We start from the raw sequence: 12,919 nt of genomic DNA, 5'->3' as shown, positions 1-12,919 counted from the left end.
AGTCCCTGCATCTCTGTATTTCAGGGATCACTACCCACCCCATAGCATCAGATGCACAAGCTGAACCCCAGCCCAGCAGTGACTTCCTGCACGGCAGGGCTGGCAGTCTGCAACCGCACTGCTGCAAGCCTCGTTCACAGGCAAGCAGCAAAATACTAGCCCCCAAAGTGGCCCTCTAAGTCCAGCATCTTGAAACAAGCTCATTTAAGTGATGCTTTTCCATCGTCCATAACTGTGAGGATGAAACGCCCGTAGGTGCTTGCGCCCGCACACCCTTTCCTGCAGCTAAGCCTTGCGCTGCACTAACTCCCCTCCGCTCGGCTGCGGGGAGGCTGCTGGGCTTGGACTCTGCCACGGTGAGTAGTGGCTGCAGCGCGGGGCTCGCACACCTATTGGCAGGACTGTGCTCTTGCTGGGGAAATGGGCTGGAAAAATAATAATTAAAAAAAAATAAACAGTATTGGGCTGAACTCACAGCGCTGCTGGCAAGTCAATGGTAAAACAGGATTACAAACCCCTTGCGAGTTGGGAAGCAAGCTGGCTTGGGAAGCAAACCCCCTTCCTGGAGAGGCAGAGGCCAGGGCGGCATTAAAGGGCTCTGGAGTCCTTGGTGTTTAATCAGCTCCCCTGCTCTGCCCCTCCGAACAAGCCCGTTGCTGTGACCATTGGGAAGCTGGTGCATGGGAATTGTGCATCGGAGCGGGGCTGCCAGGGCAGGCTGGTGCAGCCGTGCTCGCCCCGGGCGCGCGGCGCGCTTGCTGGAGACGTCTTGTCTCTCTTGCAGCAATGGTACACGAGCTCCATGAACGTCGTCTGCACCTGGCTGACCGACCGCATGGACCTGCAGCTGCACATCTACCAGCTGAAAACGCTCATTAGGATAGTAAAGGTAAGTGTCTCCTGGGGGATCTTCCTGCTAACATCTTGCTGCGAAAGGCGTCCGTGTGTGTGCAGCATGTTCTCATAAACCAGCTGTAGGCTGCAAGTGAGTGAAACCACTCATTAAACCAGTTTAAAATGATGAAACCGCTCATTAAACCGGTTTAAAGTGATGGTATTTGTGTGTATGGTATGCACAGAAGAATAGACAGGAACTTGAAACGTGCAAAGATACACAATACATGTGTGCAAATAAGTATAATGTTATAACTATATATAACTATAAATACTTATTTACATGACAAAAGGAAAAAAAAAAAAACTCCACTGTTATTCAAAGCTACCTCCATAATAAGCATGCCAAAATTAGCCTATTCATTTGGAGGGGGCGGAGGGGAAGCATGTTGATCACACCAATAAACTCCAGCATTAAAATGGGTTAAATCAAATAAAAAGATTTTAACACTGTTTTACTAGAAACATTTAAGCCCAGCTCTGGCTTGTGATTATCACCAAGATGCAAATGAGGATTGTTCTCATAGTTAATTGAAGTTGTTTCTTTCGCAATGGGTGTATATAAGCAACTCTAAGAGATGACAAAGGTGAGATAACATACCCCGAAAGTAACATTTTTGTGCCTTGAGTGCACGTGTGTGTGTGTATGTGCGTGTGCGCGCGCGCCTTGGACTAATGATAATTATTTCAGTGTGAAATAGCAGTGGTTTACATGAAATAATAAGATCACAGAAGGGGGTAAATACATTTTTGATCATTTTAGGTCCTATCTAATGCTTTTTTGGTCTAGTATTTTAAAATGTTTATGGTCTCATGTGCTGAACACATTGAAGGCATGAATAAATTAAAACGGAAATGTATCAAATATGCTTTTGATAATTACAAACAACAGGCACAGACAAATTATTTCTACTTAAGAGCTATATGAAGAAAGCCTTTTTCCTTGCACTTTATTTATATAAATATCACTTTCAGAAGCAGCTACAACAAATCCAAGGACTTCCTGAAATCATAAATAGTTTCCATACAGAACGCAAACCATAATTAAATGAACTGCAGGAAGGCCAGAGTTTTATCTCACACAGTCAAGAAGTTTTAAAAGTAAATTAAAATACAAAAAAAAAACCCTTAGTGTTCAGTCATAATAAGGGAAATATAGCCAACCACAGAAATACAACTGCAATGTGAGAAAAAGATCGAAAAAAAAAAAGAGAGATTTAAGAAACACATGCCATGTGCCCATGTTTATACACGAACAATTTTCTCTGCTGTCTGGACTTAGCTTCTTTAATCTCGATGCTGGGATTAGCTAATACGTCGCATTCCAGGAACATGCACTCCCAGCTGCAGTTGCAGGAGACAGAGTTGTGCTGCATGAAGGAAAGCAGCCCTTATTCACAGGCAAGCGAAGGCAGCGGGAGGCAAGGACAGTCAGAATCCTAGAGTCATTATGGTTGGAAAAGACCTCCAAGGTCATCAGGTCCAACCATCACCACCATGCCTAGGCCGAGCGCAGCTCCGCGCTGTTGCTTCCATGTGTTTTTAAGCCCCGTATTAAGTTATTTAAAGCACCCCTGATGCCAGGCAGAGAGCCCCAGGGCTGCATTTGCCTTAGAGGGAGCCCTGCCACCAAACACATGGATTTTCCTAGCGGTCAGTGTCCTCCTCGAGCGGCCCCAGCCCTCCAGGTTGAACCCGCAGGGAGCCGGTGTCCGCGTTGACGTTGTGCCGTCCCCTCCCTCCGTGCCTCTCCCCGCTTTAGAAAACGTACCGGGATTTCCGATTGCAAGGAGTGCTGGACTCCACGCTCAACAGCAAAACCTACGAGACCATCCGGAACCGGCTGACGGTGGAGGAGGCCACGGCGTCGGTGAGCGAAGGCGGCGGCCTCCAGGGCATCACCATGAAGGACAGCGATGAGGAGGATGAAGAAGACGACTAGGAGCCGCCGGCCGGGAGGCCGGGCTGGGGGCAGCCCGGTGTCCGTGCATGTACCTCGTCCGTTACTCAGTTAGCCACATTAGGAATTTTTCTGTCCGCTCTAAATGCCCATGAGAAGTTTACCAATACAAATGCCATTTTAGCTGTGTGGTAATGAGATTAGCACCTCTCTGATTCATTGGTTTCCTGATTTCATATCTATATGTTCATAAGCAATATGGAGCACCATTGTTTAATACTGTTAATGGAAAACTACATAGAAAACATGCTAGGTGTGTCCCTGTTATAATTAAAGTTTAAACAATGCTTCATTAATGTACTGTATATACATTGATGGTAAATTGTTGTGAAGATGAGTGAACCGAGTCCTTTCATTTCTTTGTTTCTCTTCTGTGGATGCCAACTGCTTAAAATTAATAATAATTAAAAAAAAAATCACAGCTTTGTTTTTAAAAGGAGAACCAGGCAATTACAAATGATTTTTTGTTCTCTCTATTCATTTAAAAACAGAAAACAAACAAACCCAGACAGCCGTTTGAATCATTCCGCACCCTTGTTAATAAACCAGGCTCTTCCCTTCAATATGCAGTTAACTCCATAGAGGCTACATCCCAAAGGATTAGTCATTCTAATTGCCACACCAGATTAATCCTATCATTATGGATATATCACGCCATATTACAAGTCCAAAGCAGTTGTTTTATGTTGACGTTTGCTCCTCTAAATGTTACACTTTTGTTTAAATTTCAAATAACTGTGTATGTACAAAGACAACTTTAATTACAATCTTAGACTATACAAATGTGTTTATAATAATATATTGAATATTTATTTCAGTAGATTGTAACCATAATTTACAATTCCTCCGTTTCACAATGGTTTTTATATATGTCATGTACATTGCATTTTGACCAGTATCTGCATGTCCATCAGTCCCCTCTCCAGAGCTTTTACTTTCTGTGTAAAATAGTGATCCATCTTGCTTTTTTTGCCTTATACAAGCCGACAGTTGTAAAAGTGTGAGAACTGTGGCTTCTCAATAAATAACTATTCAGATGTCCTAAGAATAAATTATGGAGTCTTTTTATGTCTGCCTTAGAAAAAGAAATTAAAAGCTGAGATGTAAGAGCCCCCCACCTCTCAGAATAAAGGCATTTTCTTTTCTCATGGGTGTTCTTACAGTTTATTAATTAAGAAGACGGTTTTTCGGACTCGCTCCCAAAGGTCGGGATGGGGGGGCCCTGCTATGTATTCCCCAGCCATAAGAGCATTCCTGGTGTCACCTCAGCAGTGGTTTCTGCTGCTATCTGCACGCTACATCTCATGATCTACCTTCAGCTGTGCAACTGCTGGTGCAGACTGGCCCGTTGTTGCAGTGCAATTAGCCTTCCCCTACCCTTGCTTTCCACCACAGGGCCTCGGTTTGTATTTTAACATCTCCCAGCGAGGCCGGCGGCAGCTACGTGGCACATGAGCAGCCTCCGCACTGGGGTTAGAAACCAGCATGGGCCAGTGGAAGGCACATTTAGCTGGACGTTTCCTGAGGTCACTTAGGAGAGGTTTTTGAGGGCAGTTTGCAATCACTCCATCCCGCTCGCCAATACAAACTGAACATGACTCCTGCTAGCCGGAACGTTAGACTCGTGGAGAGAGAAAAACAGATCATCTGCTGCCCCTTGCCTTCCAGCGCATCAATCTGCCGCGAGCGCAGGGAATGAGGACGTACGATCAGCTCCTACAAATAAAGGCTGGGCAAATGCTTTAAAGTGTCCTGCCTGAGTTGTTAACCTCCCTGTCATATATGGACCATTAAACTAAACCATCTTCCAGTGCACAAGAGACGTAAGATGCTCCCGGGCATCTGGTAGAAGGGAAGACCCTCTGGTGAGCGTGTGAGGTGTGTATTAGGTCCCACCGGTCCAGGAGCCCGGCATAGCTCTGGAGCATGGAGCAGCCCCACCAACAACGCTGAATTTTGGCTCCCTTCCCTCTGTGGAGGAGGATTCAGTTGACTTGGGCTGTGGAACCGCCCTGCAGCCACCCTTAGGCTGCTACACATTCGATAGCAGCCCACGGGCATCCCGTGCATGCCATGTGCTTGGGCTAGGACCATCAGCTGGGTCTTTGTGTGGATGTGGGTGAGCATGTTCAGCATCCGTTAAGTTTGGTTAAGCCTGTTGATGCACTAGCATAGACAAGGCCTTCAAGCCATGAACCCTTACTGTAACGCAGCAATGCAGTGTGTGGGACTTCTTGGCTGTTGTCTTGCTCCATGATGCTGGTGAAAGAAAGAATTGTCAGGAAAAAAAGCCACCTATGGGGACTTTGGCAGGAATGTAGCCTTGTAGTCGTCAACACTAGAAACTTACCTCACTGTCAAAAATAAATCCAATCTCCAGCTATGCAGGTATTAGATACAAAGGACCTAAGGTAGAGGAGTGTTTAAGTCAGACTAAGTCCTCCAAAAACTAGCTCAGGAGCTTCTGCAAGTCAGACACCAGGACAGACATGAAAACCATCCGTATCCTTCTGTCCAATACATCTGGAGCTTTTAATCACTCTCCAAAGCCCATCTGAAGGCATCACAGGACTTGCCTGACAAAACGAGCCTCAGAAGACGTGAAGCAATGAACGAACAGCAAGTACTGCACAGTCCCCCCGTCTTGGTGGTTGTGCGTCCACTGGAGACCCTGCCGGTGCCACTGCCTGTTCCCAACCACCATGTGGGGCTCCAGAACTGCTGCACGCGTGTGCTCATGCCTGCTCCCTCCCTCACCCCACGTATTTATATGAAGGGCAACAGCTCAAGAGGATGCCCTGGGAAAGCCTTCCCTGGAGCAGCCACCAGGCTGGCGGTGAAGAGCGCCTGGGGCAGACCCAGGTTTGCAGCTCTGCTCCCCGCCGGGCAGAGCGGAGCTAGAGAAACAGCTTGATTCTGCTCTGCAACAGGCTCCAGCCTTTTTTTTTTTTTTTAACATGAAACATTTATTGGGTAAAAACACAGCCCACTTCCACCTGCCACCTTTCAAAATAGTGAGCCCTGCTCAGTTTTTTGAATGAAAGAGTGTGGGCGCAGCCTTCGGGAGCTGCTCCCTGGCTGCGCGTCGCTAACGCACCCAAGCGCCTCCCCGAGACGGCGGCTGACGGGTGCCCTTGTGTGAGCGCCTCTGTCAGCAGCAGGGATCCTGCAGCGCTCTGCACATGTCCTCCAACCCCAGAGAAGCCCCCTCAGAGCCTCCGCAACAATCCTAAAGATAAAAGGCTTGGCCACATGTCCAAAGCAAGGATGTAACATTTCCTTGAAGGAGTTTGGACGTGAGGGATGAGCTCGGTGTTACACACTTGAGTGTGAGTGGGGAGAAGAGCTAGTGCGCAGGCGATGCTGCAAAGCAGCATTTAACCTCACGGTGCAGAGCTTGCAGCCTGTGGTCGAGCAAAGGAGCGTGCAGCAGCCCGGTCCCCACTGCTGTTAATCCCAAACTACACAGGAATCGCACTACAGTACCACGAGGAAGAAGTGGAAAGTGCTGGCTTGGGTTAATCCCTCTGAAAGGTCACATCCAGAACGGTTTGGTTTCATATGAACAACATAAGTCCAGACTTAAAACCCTCCTGGCCACAGACGATGCTTTGGATAGGGCTCCCGCTCCCGCAGGCTGACGCTGTATCCCGGGCAGGATGAGGTGGGAACGTGCCGGCAAACCTGGACGAAGGCAAAGGCAAAGGCAAAGGTCTTCTGCTGGTCTAGCGAAAACCAACTGCTCAAGTGGAACGAGCTCCGTCAGTCCAAGACATTTGTGCCAGCACAACAGCACCTAGATGGAGAAGTCTGACGGAACAGTTATGTCAATCAGCTTTGGCGAAAGAGGAAGATTTCATTCTTCTGCCAGCAAAATTTTAAATGATAGATCAGGCCAAAACTTCTCTCATATTTACAGGGAGGTCCAGTGAAAATATCCTTTTTTTGACAGACTTACTTAAAGCATGTGGCGTGGAGACTGAAAATGCTATCAACTATTTGACTGACAAGTGTCAGCAGCTGTTCATCCAATTTGTTTTATATTTCAGCAACTAACAGATTCTTTCCCCTCTGCTGTAATGCATGTCTTCTGGCCCATAGGCATCTTAGAAATTGCTTTTCTGCCTCTCTAGTGACCAAAACGTCAAAAATATTAGAAGACAACTGGTGTTCAGAAGCATAAAGAGGCACGCAGCAAAGCAAAGATGATTTTGTCAATGTTCAGGCTGCATTCTTCGAAAATAAAAAAATCACAGCAAACCTAAGGCAACTATTACTTCACTAAGCTTTAAAAGAAAAAGATAAAGCAAACTAGGGCCCAAATAAACCAGCACAATTTAAACAAGGAAGGGGAGAAGCACTCACTCATGTAACAGCCAAAGAAGAGGCAGCTGGGATGGGAACCGTATTTCTAATTCACCTCATGTGCTTCTTCTGCCATCAGTACCCAGTTCCTGTCCAAAACAAGTGCTTGGTGGCATCCCATCTCACCCGAGGCGCTAGACAAGTTCCCTCAAACCATTCACAAAAGTCGGCCGCCTTGGTCTCGGGTCTAGCAATGCTTTCAGAAACTGGCTGATATCTGGCTGCATGTAAAATAAGTTGGAGCTTTGGTAGTCGCCAACGATGCTGAACTTGCCTGACTAAAAAGCCTGTGTGACACCTCTACCTGGGCAGCTGCATTCAACGGTATTTCCTTTATTCAAGCCTGTTTAGGCTCTTGAGCTAAACATGAATTGATATTTTCCCCAGCCTTTCTAAAAGATGCATATTCCATTTCAAGTTGTAAATCTGCATTTCTTGTAACTATGCAAAATATGGGAGAAAAAAAGTGCAGAGATTATATGCAATCTGCCAGCAGAGTTGTGTGCCATGAGGAAAATGCCTCACAGGTCAAAACAAAGAAAAACACTGAGCAACAAATTAGTTGCAGGCAGTAGCTAATATGGAGATCAAAAGATTAAAATCAACATGCAACGATGAAATCACTGGAATAATAGGAGCACTTAAGAAGATTAAGTCAATAACAGAGTCAAGTAGTACAAAAATAAGATTTTGATTATTCTGTAAAATTTGATATTGGAAGAGCAAAAGCAATTACAACCGCGACAAGCTTTGCTCTCCCCGCCTTAGACCATCTTGGCTCATTTTCTATGCAAGGAATACAGTTGTTGGAATCAACAGAAATGTTATGACTCAAGTGTCCGATTCAAAACAAACCAGGTGGTCAGATCAGCTCGGGGACTGACAAGCCGGGGTCTGCACAGCGAAGACTTGTTGCGGATCCTGGAGGATACGACAGCTGTGGGGAACAAAGGCCGCGCCGTCCAGGACCGTTCTCAGCAGAGACAGAGCTCCAAAGGCAGCGGATCCCGGGGGCCTGTCCCAGGCTGTCACTGAGGAGGAAGGAGGAAATAGCTCCAAGGCTTGAAACGAACTCGGCTGCGAACTCGGATGACGGGGAAGGGTTTTTTTTTTTCCTATCCGGCTGACAGAGCAAAGATTGTGGGTTTGGTTTGGCAACGTACGTCAGAGGCAGAGCTCAGCAGACCCCAGAGGGACAAGAGCACATCCCAGAGCCACGTTCCCCGGCACCAGAGGCAACCCGGGAATATAAACCGAGGGGGAGGAGAGGGACGAGCAGCTGATGTGCAGCTAGGGCTCCCTGCAGCACATCTGCCCTTGGTCAATGCAGGCCTGCGAGCAAGCCGGCCTCTCCAACGCGCGTCTCTCCCATCCCGCTCCAGGCCGCGCAACGGCCTGGGAGTCACCCGAGAATTAAGTCCTCACCGGAGCTGGCCCAGAGCTCCTGCCCCTAAGCAGGCAAGGAAAACCCTACCTTTGTTTTTCAGAAGCGACGTTTTGTTCAGGACAGGCTCCACTCTTCAAAGTCCACCCACGTCCTTGGAGCAGGCACAGGATGAGGCCTCCATACGCATGGGCTCCATGTCGCTTGGCCGGAGATGCTCTTCCTCACCTATCCCAGAGATGACTACAGGGCTCCACGTCACATCCCCGCCTCGACCAGGAGCCAAGGGCTCCCCTAGCAAGAAGTGGAAGAGGCCTCAGGGTCCCCAGTTGAGCCCAGAAGGTCCCAGAGCAGCCGGCGGGCGCAGGGCGCTGGAGGCAGAGCCGACGCAGCTGCCCTGCTCCACGGAGCTGACGACGCACACGGGTTTTTCCACTAAATTAGTTCTTCAGCATCACTAACTCCAGCCCCACCCCCACCCCAAATCACAAGCTAGGCTCGTAATTGAATCAAATAAATAAATTATCCGCTATTTTTACAGAATTTGTGGGTGTTCTTGAATGTTCAGGGAATACTTGGGTCAAGCATTGAAGTTTGCTTTTTTTTTTCCCCCCTGCAATAACAAGGTCTGGATTTTCAGTTTGGGTTCTGGTTGTTCAGGCGCTTTTTCAGTGTTTTTTTGGATGGCATCTTCCGGCCTGGAAAGCACCAAAAGGAGAGGAGATTCCTGACACGAGCGGCCTGGCTCGTTGCAGCGCGACCTTGGCAGGGCTCTGCAGTGCCTGTCCCAGCCATGGCGAGGGGCTCATGTCCAGGTCAGCCTCACGAGTCAACACCGGGTAACGCTGCCCCTTGCTGAACACGGTGTCTGTGACGGGGACCTCCAGGCCAGCAGCACGGACCATGGCCAAGGCGTATCCCAACCAGAAAAACAGGGTCAGCGTTGGCTGGGGAGTGAGTTGCAAAACGACTGAGGCAACGGCAGCTGATTTTGGCTTTGGGGACTTTTTTTCTATTCATTTTTGAAGCAAGTAATTTTGAAAATGAAACATTTTTCTATTTCATTAAGGAGAGGATAATTCAAAACATGTGGGGTTTGGCCCACTTTTTTTTTTTTTTTTTGGCTATGTTTTCAAGTGAAAAAAGGGGATGAAAATGAACACAAAACCGAAGTGGGCTTCTTCCCGTTTTCACTGCTTTTTGCTCCTTTTTCTGAAATGTTTTCAGTAGGAAAGTGAGAACAGGGCCATCCCCCCATTATATTCTCTCTCTCTACTTCCTCCCACCTTTTCTCCTAAATAGAAAATAAGGGAAAAAAAAAAACAGAAATAAAAAAACATTTAAATGCTCCCTCTCTTTCAAAAAGAAAAATTACAATATTGCAAAACATTAGCAGTGGGTATCTTTGGGCTTCATTTTTCAAAAATGAAATGCAGCATTGCTCTATTGTTTTGATGTTAAAAAAATAAAAATAAAATAAAAATGAGATAAAATGACTGTTTTTAACACGGAGGTTAAGAGCAGCCCGTTCCTTCCGCACTTGGCCGCTGCCCTTCCCGGCCCTTGTGGCTCGTGGCACGAGGGTGTCCTGCACCAGGTCCCAGCCCTGCCACACGGCACAGGACATTCCCGCTCCCGCTCCTGCCAGGCCAGTGGGTTTGAGCGGGATTGAGGCCCCGTCGGGATGGAGCTGCTGGTTAAGACGTCTGTTGACAGGCGAACCAGAATAGGCTCTGGCTCGCGCTCCCCGCGCTGCGGAAGGAGGAATAAGCAGAGAAAAGGAGTTCATTCAATCGCGTCTGCTTGGCAGCTCTGCAGGACTCGCAGCGTACGCGGAGGGAAAAGTGGCAAGAAAGAAGTTGCCATTTTTAGCGTTACGTAAGTCAGGTCGTCGACATCAAGGTGCTCCTCGTGCAGCTCTAGCTCTACCCTCTACAAGTGCTGCTGCAGCTGGGACAGATCTCAAGCAGATTTAGAGGCAGGTTGGCTCCTAAAAAATCAGCCTTACGTTAAAAACGTTGAAGCTATTGGTGACAAGGGACCAGTTGCCACCCAGCAGGGCCATGCTGTGTCAGCATGTCTGAGCTCCCCACTAACCATGTTTGCTCTGCAATTCATTCGTGCTCCAAAACCTGGCTCCGTGGCACGTCATGCCAAAATGTTAATTACACCAAATATTGTTTAAAAAAAAAAATAAAAACAAACACCTGCCTCCATGGATGCAGCGATAGGCACATGAGTCAGTGGACAGGCTGGAGCTCTAGTCTGGAGGGACCCAGGGCCTCTGACCCGGCCAAGAGCAGCCCCCGTGCAGGCCCTGGGGACCATGATGCGGGGTGACCCCCCCAGCTCCTGCAGTGCCCACCCAGAGCCATGGGACACCCCTGGGCAGGGTGCCCACACAGACACCCCTCACGTGGCCCGTAAAACCCCCGCAAATGCCCCAAAATCCCCCAGGAGGAAGCAGGGCAGTGCCACCCTCTCCTTAACCAGCCCTTGCACTCGCACAGGGGCTAAGGGAGCTGCGCAGCAGGACCCGTCCCCCTCCTTCCCTCAGCTCCCAAATTGGTTCCTCCGATTGCTCCTTTCGTTGCTTGAAAATATGCACCCCCCCAAAAAACAAAAACAAAAACAACAACAAAAAAACCACCCTCTGCCTGCGCCCGTTGCAAAGCGAGCTCCGGCCCAGCGCCTCGGCACCGGCCGGGGCTCCGCGGCACTGCTGGCCCCGAAAGGAATAAAAATTCCCCATAAAACAAGCAAAGCGGCGTAGAAATCAAAGCCACCATTTCAGAGGGAGCCCGGAGCGTAACGCTAACAACTTTCGGCAGCTTCCACTGCGGAGTTTAAGCAGCTGCCACGTTAAATAACGAGGGGGATCCTAAGTTATCTGCCAGCGGAGCAGAAACGCCCCGCGCCGAGGGCGGCTCGGGGAGCAGCGGAGCCGCCCGGGCCCGCGGTCCCGCCGCTCCCCGGGACCCCACGCGTGCACGGGGGGCTGCGGGCAGGGGCAGCCGAGCCGGGGGTCGCTGTGTCCCCCCCGCCGGGCGCGCTGGGGCTGCGGGCGAAGCGGGCGCTGCAGCGGGGCGGGCGGCGGCGCCCCCGCCACCCGCTCGGGACGGGACCCCCACTCGTTTGCGTGGGGAGGCTGTGGCGCAAAAATAGGAGAAGGGCGAGCGCGACGAGGAGGTTTTCCGCAAGCTCCTTCCAAGGGGGGAAGAAAAATCCTCAAACCGTTTCTTGCATCCCAGTGTCGGGGTGAAGGGTTAAAACGGGAGAGGCGGGAGCCACCGCAGAAGCTGCGGTCAGCGGCTGGAGCAGCTCTATCCGACTCCGTCGTTTTTAACGCGCTTCCCGGGTCGGCACAAGTGGAGTCGATGGAGACGGCCCCCAGCTGTGCCTAAACCTGCGATTTCAATGAAAATGCTGAGTCCCGGGAAGCGCCTCTCAGCCGCGATCCCGACGTCGAGCATGGAGCGGCCCGGGACACGGCCCGGGATACGGAGCGGCTCCGGCCTTCGTTCCCCCGCGGGCCCGGGGCTGCCGCAGCCGCCCCCGCCGCGGCTCCTTCCCCCTGGGCCCGGAGGGAGCAGGATGCGGCCCGGGAAACACGCGAGGCAGAAAACACGCTGGGAAGGGCGAGTGCAACGCGGGGAAGCTGCCAGGGAGCTCCCGGTCCCGGCTCCGCAGCCCTCTTTTATCCCGCCCGAAATCATCTCGTTTACAGAAAATATTTGTTTGCACTATTAGTTGGTACTGGAGTTAATTACTCAACGTGTGAGCGGGGAGTAATATGGATAAAAGCAGCCCCAGTGTTTATTGTGTGGGTGAGCTGTTGAGCGGTGCTTGAATAAACTGCAATTAGGGTTAGATAGAGATTAATTAACATGTGAGTGGCAAGGTGTAAAATAGTTCCCAACCCTCCACTCAGTATAATCTGCAGGCGAGGAAAAGAAGTTTGTGGAGGCTAATTAAATACTTGGCTAAAGGCAGCGAGCCCCGGAGCGAGCGGAGCCCCGCGGAGGCCAAACCGCGGGCACGGGGCTCTCCGCACCCTGAGCTGTCCCGCAGCCCTCCCTCTGTGTCCCCCCACCCCCCACGACCAAAAAAAGAACAGAAAAAAAAATAGAACCCAAAATGGGGCATTTTCCCTCCGCCTCCCCTTGCTGTCGCAGCGGAGCCAGGAGGTTGGCTCTTTGGGGACGGCGACACCTGATGCTCCAAGCGGAGAGACCCCCCCCATCCAAAAAAAAGCTCCCGCAGGTGGGTCCCCTCCCCGGGAGACCCCCGGGCGCCCCCCGCCGCCTCCTGCCGAG

The 12,919-nt window shown here is 50.0% G+C and overlaps 1 protein-coding gene across 10 annotated transcripts in view; it reads left to right on the top strand.

Moving 5' to 3' along the window:
• The window catches only part of CADPS (calcium dependent secretion activator), a 198,121-nt gene extending 194,119 nt beyond the window's left edge, over positions 1 to 4,002 (top strand). For all 10 annotated transcript variants that reach the window (XM_088528269.1, XM_088528265.1, XM_088528268.1 and 7 more), the window contains 2 exons: positions 785 to 889; positions 2,657 to 4,002. In XM_088528269.1, coding sequence (XP_088384395.1) covers positions 785 to 889; positions 2,657 to 2,836 — 285 coding nt within the window. In that variant the 3' untranslated portion in view covers positions 2,837 to 4,002. The remainder of the gene's footprint in view (positions 1 to 784; positions 890 to 2,656) is intronic.
• Positions 4,003 to 12,919: the final 8,917 nt, after the last annotated feature.

This window comes from Tinamus guttatus, unplaced genomic scaffold (genome assembly GCF_059628265.1).
Source record: "Tinamus guttatus ecotype Peru unplaced genomic scaffold, ASM5962826v1 Tinamus_guttatus_pri_ptg000307l, whole genome shotgun sequence".
In the NCBI taxonomy this organism is placed as follows: domain Eukaryota; kingdom Metazoa; phylum Chordata; class Aves; order Tinamiformes; family Tinamidae; genus Tinamus; species Tinamus guttatus.
Note: the sequence above shows the minus strand (reverse complement) of the source record. Positions and strands in the feature narration are given on the sequence as shown.